This window comes from Pseudorasbora parva, chromosome 6, assembly GCF_024679245.1.
Source record: "Pseudorasbora parva isolate DD20220531a chromosome 6, ASM2467924v1, whole genome shotgun sequence".
NCBI lineage: Eukaryota > Metazoa > Chordata > Actinopteri > Cypriniformes > Gobionidae > Pseudorasbora > Pseudorasbora parva.
In genome coordinates this window covers 44,202,460-44,226,766 of record NC_090177.1, presented here as the reverse complement: position 1 = coordinate 44,226,766, position 24,307 = coordinate 44,202,460, and the positions used below count along the sequence as shown (strand labels likewise).

At 40.9% G+C, this 24,307-nt stretch overlaps 1 protein-coding gene across 1 annotated transcript; it reads right to left on the bottom strand.

Annotated features, from left to right (window-relative positions):
• Positions 1 to 1,321: 1,321 nt before the first annotated feature.
• Positions 1,322 to 6,879, bottom strand: LOC137079529 (E3 SUMO-protein ligase ZBED1-like). Its single transcript, XM_067447481.1, has 5 exons — positions 5,639 to 6,879; positions 4,865 to 5,489; positions 1,807 to 1,932; positions 1,683 to 1,740; positions 1,322 to 1,536 (listed from the first exon to the last, which is right to left on the bottom strand). The coding sequence occupies exons 1-5, from the start codon at positions 6,877 to 6,879 to the stop codon at positions 1,322 to 1,324; spliced, it is 2,265 nt and encodes a 754-aa protein (XP_067303582.1).
• Positions 6,880 to 24,307: the final 17,428 nt, after the last annotated feature.

Below are 24,307 nucleotides of genomic sequence, written 5' to 3'. Positions count from 1 at the left end.
TTATCAGGTTTTATAACCTAGATGTCCCTGCCTTACAGGCTGGACTTCTTGCTGTGTAATACACATTAACCCCTTATGGCCCGATAATCCGGTCTTGGTTAAATAATTATTAGGGCTGTCAAAGTTAACGCAAAATCGTTTTAACGGCACTAAATTTATTAACGCGCGTTAACGCAGCGCGCATTTTCTGTTTGATCCATAGCCTGTAGTTGGAGAAATCAGGATAAGCCATAGACGTAAAGGATGCAGCAGCAACATTAATAGGGAAAGAAAATGGTTATCATTAATATTCTAAGCCAAAAGTACAGTTATTGCCTATAAGCTACCATATTTTCTGTTTAACTATATTAGACACCAGGTCGAAAGAAAAGTCAGTTTACATTAAGCACATTCTCTGCAGTCCGAGTGCGATCCGTGAATACACTGATTCAAACAGTTATGAATCAGTGAATCGATCAAATATTCGGATCGCGTGTCAAACTTATGAAATTACGTGACATTGGCGATCCGATCATGAATCAATACGCTGATTCATAACCTTTTGAATCTTTATTTGAGGAAAACAAATCCAGAAGAGAAGACAATGCTGAATAAAGTTGTAGTTTTTGTTATTTTTGGACCAACATGTATTTTGGATGCTTCAAGAGACTCTAGGACAGACATGGACAGTATAGTGTGCATACACTTGCATACGCTCTCGGACTAAATATAAAATATCTTAAACTGTGTGTGAAGATGAACAGAGGTTTACGGGTGTGGAACGACATTAGGGTGAGGAGTTACTGACACACATTTCATTTTTGGGTGAATTAACCCTTTAAATGTCCCAGCTTCACGTCTTCATGACGATGCAGACTGTAAATCCAGTAACTGCACATGTGAAGCGTGTAGTCTCGTCCTGCATGAACATCAGCTATGGCTGTGTGTGTGGGACAGGAGCTGAGTGTTGGCTCAGCGGGTAGCTGTCGTACAGGGCCCTCAGGTGCAGGATCAGCTCTCCGGTGTTGTCTCCAGTCAGCGCAGACACAGGAATGACCATCTGACGGACACGGATCCGCAGGGCCTCCAGGTTCCTCCTGGCATCGGGCAGGTCCATTTTGTTTCTTTCTATCTTTCTCTCTCTCTCCCTTTTTCTCTTTCTTTTCTTTCTTCTTTTTCTTTTTCTCCCATGGGACAGAGGTGCCATGCAGCCAATGCCTCCCTCAAGCCCATGGCTATGTTCTCTCCCATGTGGTCGTTAGGGAAATAGGATGTTTGCAGGCAGAGGCTTTTCAGTTCAACCTCTTAGTCAACAAAGTGCACAGTTAGGCTAATATAGTTTTCAGTTGTTCTGCTTGACCACAGGTCCGTATTTGTTGAAAAAAAACATCAACATAGCCATTTCCAGTTGAACCTTGCAACGGCATTTGTTGTAAAGTTCAGGGATTGCAACTTGAGAGAAATAGTTCCGCAAGGGCAGCTGGTACCTCTTGTCCAGTGTGCGGATCATTTTCTGAAATCCGCCCTTGTTAACGGTGTATATGGGCAACATGTCTCCTGCCAAGCATTATAGAGTTGCTGATTTCTCTATATCTCTGTGAAGGCGTTCATATGGCGCGACACTCAAACACCTCTGTAGTTGTGTTTTGTTTTGTTTTGTTTTTGTCTTACAGATTGTTCTTTTTGTTCAGTTGTTTCTTTACTAATCTGGGCTTTTACCTTCATGCATTCATCATACTTTTCTCTTTGCCGTTTCAGGTGCTGATAAAAGTTTGTCACATTGTCACGTGATGTAGCAACTTTATTTTTACAAATTTTGCACAGTACCTCTCTCTGCTCAGTGTCGTATATCTTATAGCCAAAATATCGCCATATAACTGAGGCAGCATTTTTTCTGGCCACCAATACGGTGTCCGTCTGCTCGGCATCCATCTTCACCCGTTTCACTCTGCACTCCGGAAAAAGTCACGACATGACCATATGCGCCACACGTGCCACTGCCTAAACTGAAACTCACTGATCTGTTTTTTATTAGCAGATAGCGGTGTAGTGTATAAAATAGGCAAACAGCTTTCAGAGAGATGTGTGTTCATGTCCACACATGCATTTATTTATTATTTATTTATTCATAAAAGCGCAGCTTTTTGCGCCATATAATCGCACAGGCTTGATATCGCGATATGATTAATCGTGCAGCACTTATATATATATATATATATATTAGGGTTGTGCATTGGCACTTCCTTCACGATTCGATTCGATTACGATTCACCAGGTAACGATTCGATTCGATTCTATGATGCATTGTGATGCATCAAAATTCTACTGCACACAAAGCAAATTTTTCATCAGTCATGAGGCAATACAAGCAGATATTAAACAACAGATTGTATTGGCTGCTATGTGTCTCCTGTATCTTTGACATAGAAGTTCAAATAAAATAAAATGTAATTAAATAAAATGCAATTAGCCCTTAAATGCATGACTGTTTCACCAAACATTCTTACATATTCAGGTCGTTAGCTTTCAGGTCGTTAGCGTTAGATTTCTTTAAGACTGCAAGGGGAGCTCGGCTTCCCTTATAATGTCACAAAATTAATGGTCAAATATGTACAATTATATTAACATTGTATTGACTAAAAATGCGTTAGAAAACGTTCATCTCAAAAACGAGTTCGTTCAGAATCAGTTACATATAGCAGGTCGGCTGACTCGATTTCCTTCTCATACATTCCCGCAGCGTCACAGTGCATTTCCCTATTGAAGCCCAGCGTCCATTGATTTCAATGGGGCTGCTTTGAACATTTTTTTTCAGCGTTTCAAAACTAGACGGTCATTGGATAAACGCTGCGATTATGTCCCGCCCACGGACTGCTCAGCGTCTCTGGGAGTGAATGGGGAGTGGGCTGGCCCGGACTCCGAGCTTCTGCGTGATGATTGGAGGGTCTGCATCTCCTTTTGACTGACAGCGATTCTGTATAAGGAATCACTGAAGCTATTCGCGCTCAGTCCCATCGCGAATTTCTCAAGTTCAGTCGAAATAAAAACTGCTGCAACCTATTTCTTTGACATTTGCTTGGCGAAATTGCTTCATTTTAGTAGTGGGAAGTTCGGATCATTTTACTGACTCGGATCTTTGAGTCTCGTTCAGCAAAATGAACGAATCTTTTTTCGAGTCATTTCGAGTCATTTCGTTCATTTCAGCAAAATATAATTAAAATGACATGTTAAATAGCCCAACACATCTAGAACTTATGAAAATGTTGATTACATTTATAAAACTAAATAAAAAAAACTATAGGGTATTGCAACCAAGGCCAAATTATAAGAAACTGAAATGTTTAATTAATTGATTAGTTGTTGGGTCAGGCTATTGCAGTCTAACTCTGTTAGTTCACCTCACCTCCTGATCCGAGACATTCTTGCTATTGCAACTTCATATTTATATCACGTTTGTTCTCCGCCTCTCGTGTCTTCGAGCTCCTCGAGACGCACGTTAGTTGAATGTCGACTCATCTGTGTCTGACTCAAATATGGGGGCCGCCCTGACCGTGTGACACAGGTCCGGAAACAAAAAAGATTAGTTCTTTCGAGTCTCGGGTTTGAGTCTTTGGTTCTTCCTGTCAGTCCCATAGAGTCTATGCTATCAGTAACGGAAACAGAAAAGATTAGTTCATTCGAGTCTCGGGTTCGACCGGTTCCGAGTCTTTGGTTCTTCCTGTCAGTCCCATAGAGTCTATGCTATCAGTAACGGAAACAGAAAAGATTAGTTCATTCGAGTCTCGGGTTCGACCGGTTCCGAGTCTTTGGTTCTTCCTGTCAGTCCCATAGAGCCTATGCTGTCAGTAACGGAAACAGAAAAGATTAGTTCATTCGAGTCTCGGGTTCGGCCGGTTCCGAGTCTTTGGTTCTTCCTGTCAGTCCCATAGAGTCTATGCTGTCAGTAACGGAAACAGAAAAGATTAGTTCATCTTTCGGGTTTGAGTCGTTCTTTTGTCACGTGACTTGTCACGCATTGAACACTAATGCACCTTTTTACTAGGTTTTTTTTTTTTTTTTTTTTTTTTTTTACTTTTACAGTTAGCAGATGTGATTTGTTCTCAAATGTATATAGATTATTTTCTATGTTAACCCCTAATGTTAACATCTATAACATTGAATGTGATATTTAAGAGTCGGTTAATGCAAAGCTTTATCCATATGATAGGGGAAACCACGTTGAGACTTGTTTACTATGGATTATAATTTTCAGTTAATATCAGACATATACAAATATGGGAAATATATTGACTATTCAAGTCTAACATCACAAATTCAAGTCAATTAGACTATTACTAATTTTTGAATCAGCTGTATTTTATTTTTCTCTATTGAGTTGTTTATTTTTTGTCCTTTGTGTTATTACTGGATGAAAATCAGTTGAAAAAATGAAATTAAGTGTTATATATTTTGGATTCAAGCATATTTTTGAGTCATTCACTATGTTTTTGTCCATAATAAATCACCTAAAAAGTTTGAAACCTACACCTTTGTAACAGCTTATTACAACACTGTACACACTCTTGACTGGTTGTTTATTATTTGTTTATTATTCTTTTTTGCTAATAAAGCTTTAAAACAAATTGGATAACCATCCAAAAAGGAATTAAATTAAATTAAAATAAAATAAATACAAATACAAATTAAAAGGACACCCTAAAGCCACAGAGAATAATAACCATAACTTAACTTAAATCACAATATAAAGCCTAAAAACAATATTGCACAATGAGCCAGGCTTTTCAAATAAATAAACAAACAAATAAATAATTGTAAAACACACTGTGGCTATATTTTAGAGCCTGCTTTAAGGCATATTTGCATTCAAAAAAACAAGCTCCCGGACCTTGGCTGGGCTGAGCCTGTTTCTTCTGTCCGAGATAATCTGCCCAGTCTTCGAAAATACTCTTTCTGATGGCACAGATGTGGCCACGATGCAAAGTCTAGCCTTCATGACCTCAGAAAGGCTTTTATAAACAGCTGAACATCTCCTCCACCATGCCAGAGGGTCTGATGTGCGGGGTAAGAGTGGCTCTGCAAGGTAGGCCCGCATCTCCACCATAGCATCTGATGTAGTTGAAGTGGTAGCAGAAGGCCTTAAGCTTGCTACCCTCTCATCAAAGTCTTCCCAAAACATGGCCCCTGCACTGGAATACGCACCAGAATCTGGAGGATGCTCCTCTTCAGTGTGAGTTGGGTTAATCGCTGCTGCAGCTGCTGTAACCCTTTTCACTGTGTCTTCGGCTGCCTGGTGGTTGACAAAGGCTTGCTTTTTGAACCTTGGATCCAAGCAAGTTGCATCAGCAAGCTTCTCAATGAGCTCCACCCTGTCAAACCGTTTAGTCATTGCTGACATCAGGGTATCCACTAGTTTTTTTACTGGTGCAAAGCTGGAGGGATTCCTTTGATTCCGGGCAACAATCCTCTGAAGACCTCTAGTCATCAATATGATTTTGGAGGCAGTCACAAACCTACAAAAATGTAAACATTTTTACACACTGTACATTTAACAAAGCCAAAATCAATATTACACATACTAGAAATACATGATTAAGATAGAGTTTAAAATGTGGTTTTGATATGAATGTTAATCAAAAAATGTTGATTTAAAAATACTTACTTTTCTGCACTCACTTCAGTAGTGACCTGCTCAAATGGATGAATGATATCCACGATTTCTCTGCACATTTCCCATTCATCTGGTGACAGGGTTGGCAGAGATGCATTGATAAGAGCCATTGTAGAGATAATTGGCTCTTTGATGTCAATAAATCTTTTCAACATATAAAATGTTGAATTCCACCTTGTGGCCACGTCCTGTTTTAAACGCAGCTGCTCTTGACCCATTTGTTTTTGCGTGGCCTTCAGCTTATCTGAAGCAACTGTGCTTCTATGGAAGAACTCAACAGTTGACTTTACCTTTTGCAATATTTCCTGGACCTCTTTCAGTGCAGCTCTCACAATAAGGTTCAGCACATGGGCAAAACAAGGTATGTGATCCCAGTGGAGGTGGTCTTTCAGGGCTGAAACAATGTTGCTGGCATTGTCTGTGACACAGGCTACAATTTTGTCAACCACACCCCATTCATTTGTAACCCTGGTCAGCTCACTTGCCAGGTGAGCAGCAGTGTGTCTCTCAGTCAAGACAAAGCAGTCCAGGAGATAGGAGGTCATCTGAAAGTCCTCTATGAAATGGCAAGTCACAGCCATGTAACTTGTGGTAGTCACAGAGGTCCAGCAGTCTGTTGTAAGACATACAGCAGATGCAATCTTGATTTTATCCATGATGTCTGCCCTTAACTTCTCATACAGCCTAGGCATTACAGTTTTTGTAAGTGTTTTTCTGCTAGGTAGGCTGTATGATTGGTCCAGAAGAAGTGAGTATTCCTTAAAGCCCTTATCCTCCACTATAGAAAAGGGCTGAAAGTCACAAGCAATCATTTTGACCAGAGCCTCATCTAGTTTGTTCTGTCTTAATGGATCCATTGGTCGTGTAATGAAGCTGCTCATAGAGGATTGCTGTTGTGGCCTCCTTGACCTAACTGCTCCTTGGATGGTGGTGGGTGCTGCTGGTATACTGGATTCTGCAGATGAGGTGCCAGCCAAAGAAGTCGAATATCCAGCTGAAGAGGTGCTGGTGGTGGAAACAGCTCCAGCTGCTGCAGGGCCACCATCTTCAACCTCTGTTCTAACTTGTGCTAACAGCAAAGTTGGATGTGAGGTTTTCAGGTGTCTTCTCAAATTTGAAGTGCTTCCTCCTTTGGTGGAAAAATTCTTCTTGCAGATGTTGCATTTTGCGTCAGTGGCCGAAGTTGCCACAAAATGAGTCCAAACATCACTCCTTTTTCTAGAGCTCATCATGATCTATTTGAGTCTCTTCTCTGCTCTTCACCTTGTGCAAAACAACGGGGGATGGGATGGGTGTGAAAGGGTCACTGTCCCCTTGGTGACAGCCTTGAGTGACAGTTGCAATATAACTCAACCATTGGCTAAACCCTTGTTTGACACACACACACACACACACACACACACACACACACACACACACACACACACACACACACACACACACACACACACACACACTTTATCAGAAAAATAAATGTTCCACTTTATTATTGCCCCTTTCCATCACTCTTTTAAATGTTTATTGTGCATCTGTGTTTTATTATTATTATTGCTGTTATTATAATATATAATAATAACTCACATTGTTATATATATATGGCTGTATGATATATAAATAATGCAATAGGCCTATAAGCTACAAAGGTGTAGGTTTCAAACTTTAGGTGAAAAAAAAAAAAAAACACTAACCAACAATGAATGACTCAAAAATATGCATGAATCCAAAATACATAACAGTTCATTTAAAATGTTTTAACTGATTTTTATTCAATAATGACACAAAGACAACAAAATAATATAACAACTCAATAGAGAAACATAAAATACAGTTGATTCAAAATTAGTAAGTCTAATTGAATTTGTGACGTTAAACTTGAATAGTCAATATCCCATATTTGTATATGTCTGATATTAACTGAGAATTGTATATATATATATATATATATATATATATATATATATATATATATATATATATATATATATATATATATATATATATAATACCTACGTGCTAGTTACTAAAAAGGTTGTGAACTAGTGTTCAATACGGGGACAAGTCACGTGACAAAAGAACGACTCAAACCCGAAAGATGAACTAATCTTTTCTGTTTCCGTTACTGACAGCATAGACTCTATGGGACTGACAGGAAGAACCAAAGACTCGGAACCGGCCGAACCCGAGACTCGAATGAACTAATCTTTTCTGTTTCCGTTACTGACAGCATAGGCTCTATGGGACTGACAGGAAGAACCAAAGACTCGGAACCGGCCGAACCCGAGACTCGAATGAACTAATCTTTTCTGTTTCCGTTACTGACAGCATAGGCTCTATGGGACTGACAGGAAGAACCAAAGACTCGGAACCGGTCGAACCCGAGACTCGAATGAACTAATCTTTTCTGTTTCCGTTACTGACAGCATAGACTCTATGGGACTGATTCAGAACCCATATGTTGCGTAATGCGCATGCGCGGTCAACACAAAATGAACGAATCACTCTCTGAGACAACTCGGTAGTCCCGAGTCATTTTAAAGATTCGTTCAAAATGAACGAATCGTTCATGAACGACACATCACTACTTCATTTTCATCATACATTTCACACAATTATACACCACATTCCTTGTTTCAGTTTTACAGAGTTTAATATTTTTTAGATCGTTCATTCATTCACAGGGTAAAAGACCATTTTCTTGAAAAGGAACGTAGGGCAGAATTTACTTTTAAATAAATAAGACAATTGCCCGAAAATGAGCTTCCCCTCTCTAACAGACCAGTAGCCGCCACTGTTAGCGACCCAGATCTATATTTAACATGGAAAGACCTCTACCTGTCGTGATAATATATAAAACTCCTGATTTTAGAGTAGCAGCTACAGAAGAATAAAATAAAACCTATTTTCTTTTGGAGCTTGGAAGGGTTCAGTTTGAGCAGATGTTTAATACCATCATCATATGACCTCGTCAGAGCTCGTTTACCAGTATATTCATTCAGCATCTGCTCATATTCGCGATCTCCAGCATATTCTCAAAACTCATTTTCAATGTCTTAAAAATCAATATTTTGATCACTGACAGCTTCTTGACCACATCCATCATCAAGAGACAGTGACACTAACATATGATTGTGTTTAGTACTTGCTTTCTGCAGTAAATCACTGAGCCATTTCAAGTTTTGCAGATTATTGTTTCGTTTTCTGTCAGAGGTAACTATGAGTGAAACGTCATCATTGCGTATCAGACATTGCCACCTTGTGGAATAAAGGTGAATTGCGGCGTTTTTCGTCATTATAGATTCATTGATTATTGTGCAAAAAAAATATACATACAATCCTACACACCTCGGGTCGTTAGCGCGTTTTTAATAACCCGTCTATCGCGGTCATCTCCCTCCGCCTCAGCCATCTTCCTTGTTGTTGTTGTTACTCTCTCGGAACCGGAAGTATTTGAAACTTCACAACTTTATCGTCCGCCAGAAAATAAACAGTGACATAATCGATTATGGCACTTTGCCGCATCGATGCTGAATCGTTCATGCCCCGCATCGCGATGCATCGCCGAATCGATTATTGTTGACACCCCTAATATATATCTCTGACGTTTGTTTTATTGACTTCAGTTAAAGCTAGATTATTTATCGGATTGTAGTGCACATTCCAGGCCCCTCTTTGTCCATAACAGTTGTTACGTCCAAGGACGTATTGATATTTGTTTCTTCCACAATGAGTGTTTTTGGAGTATTTGTTCTTCTCTCTCTCTTTCTGTCTTTCTCCCTTCCTGTGTTTTCTTGCCCGATAGGTAAATGGTTACCACCTGTTCATTCATCTAATCTGGGAGTTGCCTACGCCCTGATTGGTGCGTGTCCTGAGGAGTCCACTATAAAGCTGCAGAGAGTACCGGGGAAACAGAGAGAGACATGCGGCGGTTGAGGCTGATCCGGTTCCCCAAACCCAGACCAGAGAGAGAGCTTGGTGCGCTCATTGTTGTTAATGTGGAATATGGAATGAGTGTTATAGTGTTAACAAGTTGGTGTCTGTTATAATTAGTTAAGATGTTATGGGTAACGTAGGGTGGAGGATACCTAACATCTTTTCTCCTGTTTAATGGTTAGTTAGGGAGTGAGGGAAGTTATTTGTTGTTTCGTTCATTTTTCTTTAACGTAGGTAATTTAATAATTAATTTCTTTTAGGTAGAGGAATTTTTGTTTTCTTTTGTTTAGGCCCTCCTCCCGAGGTAAAGTTTTTCTTTTTGTTTATTTTTCCATTTATTTATGAATGGGCTTTATTTCAAAGGAAATTTATATTTGAATTTTGTGATCACTGCTTGGTAACAATAAAAGGCAGAAACGCCATTTCAGAATTGAAAAGTTGGTTGATTATTTGTTGCTCTGGGTCTGGAGAGCTGGAGAGCCTCAGTCTCTCCATCTTTTTGTTCGTCGTTCCCTATTGTCCCCTAGATTAAGGGAAGATGTAACAATTGGGGGCTCGTCCGATCGGTAGTTGAACGCCAAATAGTGAAAAATTGGTAAGTGGAATTTATTTTACTCTCTTCTCTCTTTTTGTCGTTTGAGATGTCTTCATAGGGGAGGGGGGAAAGAGTGACCTCTTGTGGGAGGAAAAATGGAATTCGATTTGACGGCTTTCACTCTTTCTCCTACCACAGAGGTATTTGAACGGTGTAGAAAAAAAGATTTGGTATCGATTGCGGAATTTTTTAATATTCGAGTGACAAGAGAGGCTGCTAAACAAGTGATAAAAAAGGAATTGTATGACAGGTTAGTGGCGGATGGCATTTTGGCAGCAGAAGGTGCATCTGCTGAGGTTTTTGAGACTGAGCAGGTGCATCCATATGATCCCAGGTTGGAAATTAGACTCAGAGAATTAGAATTGGAAATAAAAAAACAGGAATGTGAGAGTCAAATGATAAGGCTGCGCGTTATAGATGCGGAGAAGGAGCGTGATATTCAATTGCGTAAACTAGATCTGGAAGCATTGAAAAAGCCGGTGCCATTACCTAGTTCTCGACCACCCTCTATTGCAACGTCCCCTGTTTTGCCAGTTAGTTCTGTTCTTCCTTCAGCTGTTTCTGCGTTTGATATTAGTAAATATGTTAAACTGGTGCCTCCTTTTAGAGAAGCTGAAGTTGACGCTTATTTTGTAGCCTTCGAGCGAATAGCTGGTAAGCTTAATTGGCCGAGAGATATGTGGGCTTTGTTGCTTCAATGCAGTCTTGTGGGTAAGGCACAGGAAGTTATTTCAGCTTTAAGCCTAGAGGATTCGCTTGAATATGATATAGTAAAGTCGACAGTGCTTCGAGCATACGAGTTAGTTCCCGAAGCGTATCGCCAAAGGTTTCGGTCTCATGTGAAGACATCCAAACAAACGTATGTTGAATTTGGAAGAGAGAAGAGAGCATTATTTGAAAAATGTTGCATGTCTAGTAAAATTGACACTTTTGAACAACTCTGCGATTTGTTTTTGCTGGAAGATTTTAAAAAGAGTATTCCAGAGAAAGTTGTGCAGCACTTAAATGAGCAAAAGGTGATCACACTAGCAGAGGCGGCCGTAGCAGCTGACGAATTTGTGCTTACGCATCGTAAAGTTTTTTCGCAAGAGCTACCAAGTTCCCACTTTTATTCATCTGGTGATAAATTTATATCGGAAGAATCCCCTTCCCAGAATTTTTCTCGCTCTTGCAAAAGCGTTTCTCGTCCTAAGGTGAATGGTCAAAATACTGCGCGTCAAGGAGACAGGCGGGTTTGTTTTTACTGCCTGGATCCTGGGCATTTAATTTCCGAGTGTAGAGAGTGGAATAAAAAAAATGCGAAAACAAAAAGTGTTGCCCTCATACAGACGTTGCCGGGAGTACGAGAGGTTGAAATGTCTGGGTATGAGCCATTCATTTTAGATGGACAGGTGTCAATCTCTGATTCTCCAGTTATACAAGTATCGGTCTTGCGGGACACAGGTTCTTTTCAGTCGTTTGTACTCGAAAGTGTCTTGCCTTTCTCGGATAAATCGTATACTGGTACGGATGTGTTAGTACGAGGTATAGAAATGGGTTGTGTACGGGTGCCTCTGCATGAAATGGAGTTAAGGACTGATCTTGTCTCTGGCATTGTTAAACTAGCTGTTTGTAAACAGTTGCCTGTGGCTGGAGTACATATTATTCTAGGAAATGACCTTGCTGGTGGCAAAGTTTTTTCTAGTCCAGTAGTGATGCACAAACCCTTAGTTAAGGAGCAGCCTGATCTAGGGGTTAAGTTTCCTTCTGTTTTTCCAGCATGTGCAGTGACAAGGGCCCAAGCTCAGAAGTTTCATGATGTTGTTAATCTTTCTGATTTGTTTTTAAACACAGAATCCAAGACTGCGGAGTCAAAGTCAGGTGAGGCCCATGAAGTGACCGAGACTTCCCTGATTCTGGAAGCTCCTTTAAGTATTGGTAAGGAGAAGTTGGCAGTTGAGCAGAAATTAGATCTGTCTTTGGTAGAATGTGTTAAGACCGCAGTAAAAGTGAAAGATAGAAGTGACGCAAAAGTAGGTTATTTTTGGGAAAATGAGGTTTTAATGCGAAAATGGAAACCGCGTTATGATGAACAAGGTCTGCAAGAGACATTTCAGATCGTTTTGCCTACCACTTATCGCATGCCAGTTTTAAAATTGGCCCATGAAAATATCATGGCAGGTCATTTAGGAGTAAAAAAACTGTTCGCCGTATTTCTAAGTACTTCTTTTGGCCTGGTCTTCGTTCATCTGTGGTTAACTTTTGTCGCTCATGTGATGTGTGTCAGCGCATCGGAAAGCCTAATCAGAAAGTGCCCGTTGTCCCCTTATATCCCATACCGGTAATCGAAGAACCATTTGAACGGCTTATTGTTGATTGTGTGGGTCCGCTGCCCAAATCTAAATCAGGACACCAGTATGTGTTAACAATCATGTGCGCAGCCACTAGGTTCCCCGAGGCCATTCCCTTGCATTCGTTGAAAGCCAAAACAGTAGTGAAGGACTTGGTGAAGTTTTTTTCTACATTTGGTCTACCGCGAATAATACAGAGTGATCAAGGAACTAATTTTACTTCTAAAACTTTTTCACAAGTTTTGAAGGAGTTAGGAGTTGAGCATAGAGTTTCTAGTCCTTATCATCCAGAGTCACAGGGAGCCTTGGAGAGGTTCCACCAAACTCTTAAGACTATGATTCGTGCATATTGCTTGCAGACAGGAAAGGATTGGGCGGAGGGATTGCCTTTTCTTTTATTTGCTGCGAGAGAAACAGTTCAGGAGTCCTTGGGATTTAGTCCTGCCGAACTAGTGTTTGGACACACCGTGAGGGGTCCGTTAAAAATGATGTATGAGCATTTGTTGACACCAAATTCGTCTTCTGTGTCTCTTTTGGATTATGTGAGTTCTTTTAGAGAGAGACTTCACAAAGCGTGTGCAGTAGCTAAGACTCATTTGTCTGTTGTGCAGGCGAAAATGAAACGACAGTTTGACAAAAAAAGTGTCCAAAGAAATTTGCAGGTTGGTGATTCTGTTCTTGTGCTTTTACCAGTGCCTGGTGCAGCTTTGCAAGCAAAGTTTTCAGGCCCATATGTCATCGAGAGAAAGCTCAGTGAAACTGATTACGTTGTTCAGACTCCTGATCATCGACGCAAAACTCGAGTTTGCCATGTAAATATGCTAAAAGCTTATGTGGTGAGAGAACCATCTTCTATAGATGTTCCACTGGTTCCTTCCATAGTCACCATAACTACCTCTTGTGCAGTAGAAAATGATGTTGCTCTTATTTCTACTCCTCATCTAGAGAATTCCAGTATTTTACGGGATTTAAGTAATTATTTGAGATACTTGTCTGAGGAACAAAATGAGGATGTGTGTAGGTTGATTCATTCTTTTCCCTCACTTTTTTCAGACGTACCTAGTAGAACGTCGGTGTTATGTCATGACATTGAGGTGGGTAGTGCATCCCCAGTGAAGCAGCATCCATATAGAGTGAATCCACGAAAACGCAACATTATGAAGGATGAGGTAAAATATCTACTAAAACATGGGTTAGCTGTACCAAGTCAAAGCCCATGGAGCTCCCCATGTCTGCTTGTGCCCAAACCAGACTCTACATATCGCTTTTGTACAGATTACCGGAAAGTTAATAATCTTTCGGTACCTGATTCGTTCCCCCTACCTCGTATTGAGGATTGTATCGATCGGGTGGGAACGGCAAGATACGTGACAAAAATAGATCTATTAAAGGGTTACTGGCAGGTGCCTCTCACACCCCGGGCTTCTGAGATTTCTGCCTTTGTTACGCCTGATAACTTTCTTCAATATACTGTCCTTGCATTCGGCATGCGAAATGCACCTGCAACGTTCCAAAGGCTTATGCAGAAAGTTTTATCTGACGTACCAAAATGTGAGGCATATATAGATGATGTTGTGCTGTATTCAGACAGTTGGGTAGAGCATATGGACAATCTTGAACTATTGTTTACTCGATTGTCAGACGCTTCCCTGACTGTAAATCTCGCAAAAATCTCACTTGGGAAAGAAAGTGGGTCAAGGAAGAGTGAGACCAGTAGAAGCGAAGGTTTCTGCTATAATAGACTATCCATCTCCATCTAATAAACGTGAGTTGAGGTTTTCTTGGAATGTGTGGGTATTATAGGAACTTCTGTAACAACTTCTCTAGTGTAGTGACCCCACTTACTGATCTCCTCAGTGATAAAAGAACATTTGCATGGTCTAGTGAGTGTGAACATGCTTTTGTGTCCGCTAAAGATCTTCTGTGTTACGCACCTGTCCTTAAGGCTCCAGAATTTCACCACCCATTCAAACTGCATGTGGATGCTAGTTCAGTTGGAGCGGGAGCGGTATTATTATAAGAAGACAATATGGGTATTGATCATCCGGTGTGCTATTTTTCTAAAAAGTTTTCAAAGTGCCAAAATAACTATAGCACAATTGAGAAGGAAGCTCTGGCTTTAGTGTTGGCACTCCAGCACTTTGAAGTTTATTTGGGAGGTAGTAGTGTGCCTATTGTTGTATTTACCGATCATAACCCTCTGACGTTTCTTTCCCGTATGTGCAATGCCAATCAGCGTTTGATGCGATGGGCATTAATTGTACAGGAATACAACCTGGATATTAGGCATTTGAAAGGCACCGAAAATGTTGTCGCGGACGCGCTGTCCAGGGTGTAGTGCTGAAGGGTATGTTTCCTATATTGGGGGGAATATAGGAAAATAATTATTGGTGGGGGTGTTACGTCCAAGGACGTATTGATATTTGTTTCTTCCACAATGAGTGTTTTTGGAGTATTTGTTCTTCTCTCTCTCTTTCTGTCTTTCTCCCTTCCTGTGTTTTCTTGCCCGATAGGTAAATGGTTACCACCTGTTCATTCATCTAATCTGGGAGTTGCCTACGCCCTGATTGGTGCGTGTCCTGAGGAGTCCACTATAAAGCTGTAGAGAGTACCGGGGAAACTAGAGAGAGACATGCGGCGGTTGAGGCTGATCCGGTTCCCCAAACCCAGACCAGAGAGAGAGCTTGGTGCGCTCATTGTTGTTAATGTGGAATATGGAATGAGTGTTATAGTGTTAACAAGTTGGTGTCTGTTATAATTAGTTAAGATGTTATGGGTAACGTAGGGTGGAGGATACCTAATATCTTTTCTCCTGTTTAATGGTTAGTTAGGGAGTGAGGGAAGTTATTTGTTGTTTCGTTCATTTTTCTTTAACGTAGGTAATTTAATAATTAATTTCTTTTAGGTAGAGGAATTTTTGTTTTCTTTTGTTTAGGCCCTCCTCCCGAGGTAAAGTTTGTTCTTTTTATTTTTCCATTTATTTATGAATGGGCTTTATTTCAAAGGAAATTTATATTTGAATTTTGTGATCACTGCTTGGTAACAATAAAAGGCAGAAATGCCATTTCAGAATTGAAAAGTTGGTTGATTATTTGTTGCTCTGGGTCTGGAGAGCTGGAGAGCCTCAGTCTCTCCATCTTTTTGTTCGTCGTTCCCTATTGTCCCCTAGATTAAGGGAAGACGTAACACAGTGGACAAAGGTTTGCTACATTTTGATTGGATCTTGTTGGACTAGCACAAACAAAATGTCCAACGCCATAAGATAAAGATGTTCGGACAACAGCTTCTTTGAGGGCAAGAAGAAGACCTCTAGTTTCAATCCCTGGAAGGACAGGACATCTCATTTGGTCTACATGCAGTTTCTGCTCTTCACCCACCTAGAGACTGATCCCTATGTCAGGGACTGATGTCCTGATTTGTGACAGCCCTAAACATTCCTCAGGACCTCAGCAGTAGTGGGTGAAAAAAGAAAGACCAAAATGATCCATCCAAATCCATTCACAACTATGTTTGGAAACCTTAAGACTGATGTAAACTACACATCCATTTCATACTTATTCAGCGAAATAAATACCCTCAGTAACAGCTATTTGTAATGCAACATCTTACACAGAATCAGCTGTTAATGAACAAATTAATGAACACATAACAGTTCAATATTTTTCCATCATGTTTGGTGTCTATTTGTTTTATATATTGCCAAGAGTATTCTGATGGTGGTTTGGAAAGTGAGAAATGCATTGTTAAACTTTAAAGACACTTTAAAGACTTCTAACTGTGTACAGTATGCAAATGAGTTCCACAGGGGAAAGAAGGGTGAGCAACACTGTGTGCCCTCTCTGATGCCAGCAGCCAATAGCAACACTGAAAAAGAGAAGTGCCAAATTGCAATCTCCTCCTATACGGAAAAGGATAAATGTACCTTTTCAACAGACACTACTTGTTCTGAGTCTCCATGCGAGAGACAAACAGTTCACCAGGTTCTGAGTCTCCCTCAAGAGACAAACAGTTCATCAATTTTTGAGTCTCCTCATGCAAGAGACAAACCGTTCACCAAGTTCTGAGCTTCCGGTTTAACCAGAGAGACCACACAAGATCTGAGGATCTGAATCTACAGCTTGTGGCTGCAACAGATATGACAATGGTCTGAGCATCCAGCCTGTGAGGAAAGAGACATTAACCAACACTACGTTCAGAGTTTTATTCCAGTGAGATGACTACAGCACGCCCCGAGTCTCCATGCTAGAGAGACCAGAGCGGATTGACCAACTTCTGAGTGTCTGCAAGTTGACAGAGATCTTCGTGCTCAAGGCAGTTGAAACGGATCCCAGCTCCTTTCCTTATTGCATTGTCTCCCAGCAAAACCAGTGGATGAAGTCATTACTATCGGACTGCTTACTCAACTACGTGGAAAGTAAATATCACTTAACCAAACCTCTTTCTAGAGACCATGGCATTGGTGCATATTATCAGTCTATGATTTTCTAATTTACATTAGAGGTAATATAACTGATGTAAGTTAATAACAAATAATCTTTTGTTTATTTGCTTGATGCATAATAAGGTTCTTCACCTTAGTTTCAGAGAAACAACAGTTTATCTTTCCATAAGATACCGTAAATTGAGCGTTAGCGTCAGTTCTGGCAGGCTAGGTAGTCAAGACGCTGCTAACGCTATTTGGTCTCATCAGCGGTTTCTGCTCAGCTGAGATGCATCAGCTGTTCACACTCCCCTGCTGCTAATGGCTTGATATAAACAGCGCACATCTTCAAACAGATTCAGTTCGCTCCCAACTGCTGTTGCTAGCTCTTTGCGCTTCTTCTCCTGCACGCTGCTTTGCATTCAAGATAAGTATCATGTGTTTTTCCATGCTATAATCACATATTTGTGCGGTCAACGTATCTATTCATCATGAAGGTACTACTCTAAAAGGAAATCATTCGATTTGCCTTCTATTCGCATATCAAACTGAGCTACGTAGCTATTTCTTTGTTTGCTCTTTAAGAGTCCTGTGTTGACTAATTCGCATTAGGTGAGCGTTATCATGATTTTGCAATCTAATGTTCTCCATCACGAACGTGAGGTGAGCTGCATTTTCAGCATAATCATATTAGGGCATTTACATGTCATAGGAACCGCAGTGATAAAACTTTGCCAGAATCACCCACTGCTAAATGCAACTTTTTGCTTTAATACGAATGGTCAGACCATTTTCACTTTAGCATGGATTGCTTTTTCGGCTGGTCGCCTCGCCCGCCCTTGCCATATAGATCGTGCAAACAGCTCAAAGCAATCTACAATAGAGCCACAGGTCTCCAATTAGCTATATCTCTCAAATCCCCTTTTTTGGTAGCAACGTTAGAACCGCCCTTCTGCAGCTTAAAGGGAGTTGCTCTTTGGCAAAACTCTCATTAAAGACTGCTAACATATCCGGCCCCATTATGCTCCAAAAAGTTTTTAAAAACTCTATGGGGATTCCACCGATTCCTGGAGCTTTACCATTGGCCATACTCATCACTCAGTACAGTTCACACAATAACAACGGTTGCTCAAGTTTTGCATTTATTTCAGGTGGTACTTTCGGAAGACCTTCAAAAAACTCTTGTGCAACATTCAAATCTTCTTTATATTCAGAAGCATAAAGATTTGAATAAAAATCAACAGCTCTCTTACGAATCTCAAAAGGCTCTACCAAATCATTCCCATTATCACCTCTTAAGGAATGAATTAATCTACTTTGACCATTTTTTTTGTTCAAGACCAAAAAAGAAACTGGTTGGTGCATCCATCTCATTTAAATTCTGAAAACGAGACCGCACTAATGCTCCTTGCCCTTTGATTCCCAACAGATCTGTTAAAACTTCTTTCTTTTTTTTAATGGATTGAAAAAGACTTTGATCTTGAGTGGAATCACTTTCATTCATGAGGAACTTGAATCAGATTCAAGTTCCTCAATTAACCCAACAATACTCTTAGAGGTATTAAGAGTGTATTGTTTACAGAATTGTTGAATCTGGACTTTTCCCACATCCCACCATTGTTGAGCTGATTCAAATTGCTGTAAATTCATTTTTCATTGATTCCAAAAAAACATAAAACCTTTCTTGAAACGAGCATCATTTAACAATGAAACATTAAAATGCCAATAAGCACTCTTTATCTTAACATAATTAATAAAAACAACTCCACAAACCAGACTATGATCTGAAAAACTAACTGGAGTTATTGTACAAGATTTAAAAATCTGTGAATGATGTTTATAACAATATATTCGATCAATTCTTGCCATGGAAATGGAGTTATCTCGGTAATGTGCCCAAGAATATTGTCTAAAATCTCCATGTTTATCACGCCACACATCTGTTAAATCAAAGGCTTCCACAATACTTGCAAGCTTCTTTCTCAAAGCCATATGTGGCTCAACATGATTTCGATCTAAATTATTGATTGTACAATTAAAATCCCCAGCTAAGAAAAGAAAATCAGCAGGCTCACATCCTGTCAATGTATCAGACAATTTTCCTAAAAAAAAACACTCTTTCTTTTGCATTAACAGGACCACATATATGTGATAAAGTTCGTTTGTGGAAGGAAGGAAGAGGACAAGGGGGTCGGTTTGACTGCTGACGCTCTCTTTATTTGTATCAAAAACTGCCAGTGTGTATTTCTCTCAGTCACTTCCGGGTTCCGGTTCAAACGTTCCGCTTCCGGGTCAACGTGTCTCACAACTCAATAGCTGTGTCCCAAAGTGAAGTGCGCGCACTTCGAAGGCCGAATTTGAAGTGCGATTACGTCATACCTGCACTACGAAGACTGTCCCAATGTGAAGGCTGCACCCTCTGAAGGCCGCATTTGAAGTGCAATTACGTCACAGCGGCACTACGTAGGCTGTCCCAAAGTGAACGCTGCACCTGTGAAGGCCGCATTTGAAGTGCGATTGCGTCACAGCGGTGCGACGAAGGCTGCCGCAATTCATGAGCGACTTCAAAATGCGCCCTTCGGTTCTCAGGCAAAGGAAGGGTACAGCAGATGGGACCTTCCCATAACTTCGCAGCCTTCCCTATCCCAGAATTCATAGCACACTGGTGACTAAAGGATTTGACTGGTCCGCATTCCCGCGGCACTCGATCAGATTCCAGTTAAAGACGGTAGGTCGGTAACTCAAGTGTAGCCTGGGTAGGCTACTATTGAACACAACAGCGCAAGCGCTAGAAGTAAATAAAACGTCCAACGTTAGTGCATTCACACAGTTCCCAGTTCCCTGCCCTGAGCAAGATAAACTTTAATTTCCCAATTTTGAAATGCTATTTATTTCTCAACCATTATCTCAAGAAGAGGAATCAGTCCATTATCACCCTTTTCGCTGTTTCTTTTTTTCCCATACACTTTCTTTAAATAGCCTTCAAAATATAATCTACGCGGCGCTGTATTTTCGTCCTGCTCCCGCTATTCCGCACCGCACCATTCTGCTCGCGCAAAATTCACTCCGTGCTCACGCTATAAATTATTTTATTCCCGACCCGACTGATCCAGCTAAATTTAGATTTTGTTTCCAGAATCTATCTTTTAAATTTCCCTTACAGAAAGAGAGACACTGGATAGGAATTGTCCGTGCAATCATTTATTTTTCTTACAGCAGGCTGTAGCCTATGTCAACACCGTAACTAAAACAAATATCACAGAAAAATAGGCTAAATCAAATGTGACATCTGTCACTCAGAATTATAAGAAAAAATACAAATAAAACGAAAACTGCTGACTTAGATGCTAAAATAAAGTTGTTGTTTTTTTATATGAATGAATGTTCACTGACGACGGTCAACGAAACATCGATCCTCCAAAGGCTGAATGCGTGGCCGACACAGAACAATTTAAATGGCTAGCTTATTATTTTTTATGCAAGTTATTTGTAAATTAAACAAACTGCTGTCTATTGTTCATTTTCGTTAACTTCAAACGTAAGCTAAATGAAAGAGAAGTGTTTTTTCTATAGCCTAGCTATTGTTTATTTTTGTAATGCACGTTATTATTTGTAGCTACATTAAACACATTTATGTTTAGGCTATACATATATTTTCTTGTCATGTAGCCTAATTTAAAATGTGTAAATGAAAATAAATTGCCTATTAGCCTACGTAGGCTTTTTACAACTATAGCCTATTTATAGACCAATAAAATAACTTAAGTTTAACATTAGAAACAACAAATTTTTATTATCAGCCAAACCAGAAGAAAACACTTTTCAACACTTTCATTGCGCTGAGCGGGAGAAGCTGGAGCTGGACCGGGATGGGGAATAATGCACAATAGCGACTCTGGTAAGGCCTGAGCGGGACATCATCTTCTGGGTGTCAGGGTATTTACATGGAAAGATGTCATTCACTATCCAGTCCACTAGGGGGACTCGGGGAGTTCTGTACGAGAGAGATATACAGACGAAGAGTAAGAGTGTGTTCCTGATAAAAACATGTGTGTTCCATGGCTCTTCAATAAACATCAGAAATACGATTAATGCCTCCTTGCAAATGCATACTAGACATGGTGTCAGAAGTATAAAGAAAAGAGAAGAGCAAGATGTCAAAATTTAGTCCGCCAGAAAGTTTTAACTTTGATCGTCCAACAGAATGGCCAACCTGGCGGCAGAGATTTGCACGCTACAGGACTGCTACAAAGCTGAGTAAGGAAGAAAAAGAGGTACAGATCAGCACTTTAATATACGCTATGGGCATCGAAGCTGAGAACGTGTTAAAGTCGTTTACTTTTACGGCAGAGGAAGATGCAGGGGATTACGAGACAGTTCTGGGAAAATTCGATTGTGTATTTTTTGCCGAAAAAGAACGTGATACATGAGCGGGCATGTTTCCATCAGAGAGTGCAAAGGCACGGAGAAAAGGCGGAGTGCTACATCAGAGCCCTTTACGAACTCAGCGAGAACTGCGAATTCGGCGCGAGTCGAAACGAGCACATAAGAGATAGGCTTGTAGTCGGAATTCGGGATAAAGAGCTCTCAAGGAGAATGCAGCTGATGGCAGCACTTACGCTGGAAACGGCGGTGCAAATGACGCGGCAGGCCGAGGACGTCGCGCAGCAGATAAGCCAGCAGGAGGGTCAGTCAACGGGCAGTGCGCAAGAGGTAGCAACCAGACGTTTTTCAAGAGTAGCAGAAAGGCCCTGGACAAAAGATAAACACAAAAGAGGCGGTGAGAAAAGAAGAGAAGACACAGAGAACGAATGTGGCAGGTGTGGTAGAACAGGACACAAAGATATCAGAAAATGCCCAGCAGCAGATACTGAATGCAAGAAATGTAAAAGAAAAGGACACTGGGCGAGAATGTGCAAATCAAAAACGGTGAGACAAGTGACTGCGAAAGAAGTGAGTGAAGAGAGCTTTTATCTGGGCGCAGTGAGTAACAAAAATGTGTCAGAAGAAGCTAAATGGACTGTGGTGCTTACGATAGGTGAAACTCCAGTTAGTCTTAGGATTGATACAGGAGCTGACGTAACCATAATAAACACTGCAACATATGAAAAGCTTCACCAAAGAGCTCAGCTTGTTCATTCAAACATACTACTAGACAGCCCAGGAGGATCACTAAAGTGCATCGGACAGTTCACTGCAGAAGTGGAGCATAAAGGTAAAAAGCATGCCATCACAATGTATGTGGTAGCAGGGAGAACTGTTAATAACCTTCTAAGCCGACAGACAGCTGAGGAGATGGGGCTAGTCAAAAGAGTAGAGCAGATAAGCACAGTATTTGAGGCAGGGGGCACAATGAAAACAGAGCCGGTAAAAATACATCTGAAAGAAGGTGCTGTGCCATACGCGGTACATACTGCGCGAAGGGTACCGTTACCGCTACTGCCTAAAGTTAAAGTAGAACTGCAGAGAATGGAGGAACAAGGTGTTGTGGAAAGAGTCACACAGCCTACAGATTGGTGTGCACCCATGGTACCAGTCACAAAGCCTAATGGTGCCATCAGAATTTGCGTCGGGCTAAATAAGCTGAACGACAACATAAAAAGAGAGAGATACATGCTTCCCACGACAGATGAGATACTAGCCAAATTAGCTGGAGCAAAAGTTTTTACATCATTGGATGCAGCGTCAGGATTCTGGCAGATTCCGTTGTGTGATGAGAGTAGTTTGCTGACGACATTCATCACTCCAGTGGGGCGCTATTGTTTTAAGAGACTCCCATTTGGAATCAGCATAGCTCCAGAGATTTTCCAAAGAAAAATGAACGAGCTTCTAGCAGATATGGAAGGAGTCGCTGTATACATGGATGACGTGATTGTGTACGGGAAGGACAGGGCAGAACACGACATTCACTAGAAAAGAGTACTAGAAAAGATGGAAACTGTGGGACTCAAACTGAATAAAGACAAGTGTGTATTCAGGAAAGCAGAGCTGAGTTTCCTGGGACATGTCGTGGATGCACAAGGTGTCAAAGCAGACCCGGAGAAGGTGCGTGCAATAAGCGATTTGCAAGAACCGAAAAATTTAAATGAGTTGAGGAGGGCGTTAGGCCTCATAAACTACATGAGCAAATACATCCCAGACTTGGCAACGAAGGGAGGTCCGTTGTATGAGATGCTCAGAAAAGGACGTGCGTGGACATGGGATCAACCTCAGAAAAGTGCATTCGGCTTACTTAAAAGAGCGCTTACGAAAGCTCCAGTCCTGGCACACTATGATCCTGGAAAGGAAACGGAAGTATCAGCGGATGCAAGCAGTTACGGTATCGGTGGCGTTCTACTGCAAAAGCATGACAACAGCTGGAAACCGGTTGCGTACTGTTCTAGAAGGCTGACAGATTCTGAAACAAGATACGCCCAGATAGAGAAGGAATGCCTTGCAGGCGTATGGGCGTGTGAAAGGTTTCAGAAATACTTGGTGGGTATGGACTCATTTAAGTTGATCACTGATCACAAGCCGTTAATACCGCTGATCAATAGTAAAGACTTGGACACTGTGCCAGTGCGATGTCAGAGACTCTTGATGAGACTTATGCGGTTTAATGCAAAAGCGGAGTATGCACCAGGCAAAAGCTTGGTTGTTGCGGACGCATTGTCACGTAGTCCATTGAACACTACAGAAGACTTTATGGCAGCAGAGGTGAGTTGTCACGTAAACGCAATCATCGGATGTCTGCCAGTGTCACAGAGTAAGTTGACAGAAATAAAAACAGAGACACAAAAGGATGAGCAGCTACGAACTGTAGAGAGATTAGTAACAGAAGGATGGCCAGAATATGCTAAAAGCGTTCCTAACAGTGTACAGAGCTTTTACAAATGGAAAGACTCTTTGTCAGTGAGTGAGGGACTGATTGTGCTGGGGAATCGCATTGTAATCCCAAAAGTGATGAGACCTGAGGTGCTTAGCAGAATTCATGACGGACACCAAGGGTTGTCAAAATGCAGAGCACGGGCTCAAGACACAGTGTGGTGGCCGGGAGTTTCTGAGGATATTAGACAAAAGATAGAAACATGCAAGTTTTGCATAGAAAACAAACGTGCCCAGCGCAAGGAACCTCTACAGTCAACACCACTGCCAGAAAGACCGTGGTAGCGAATAGCCATAGACTTGTGTATGCATAAAGGAAAACAATATCTGGTAGTATCTGACTATTATTCGCGCTACTTAGAAATTCTTCTGCTACACACCACTACAACAGAGCATGTCATTCAAAGGCTTAAAGCGTTGTTTGCAAGATTCGGCATACCAGAACAAATTGTTAGCGACAATGGACCGCAGTTCGCCAGTGAAGCTTGGAGAAGCTTCTGTGGTATGTACGATATTCAGCA

Bases quoted from the DNA above. Each gene is read 5' to 3' on its own strand.
- LOC137079529 (XM_067447481.1), bottom strand. From the start codon at position 6,879: ATGATGAGCTCTAGAAAAAGGAGTGATGTTTGGACTCATTTTGTGGCA. The intron at 5,490-5,638 runs GTAAGTATTTTT...ACATTTTTGTAG, and splicing joins ACTGAAGTGAGTGCAGAAAA to GTTTGTGACTGCCTCCAAAA. The intron at 1,537-1,682 runs GTAAAGAAACAA...AATGCTTGGCAG, and splicing joins GAAGGTAAAAGCCCAGATTA to GAGACATGTTGCCCATATAC.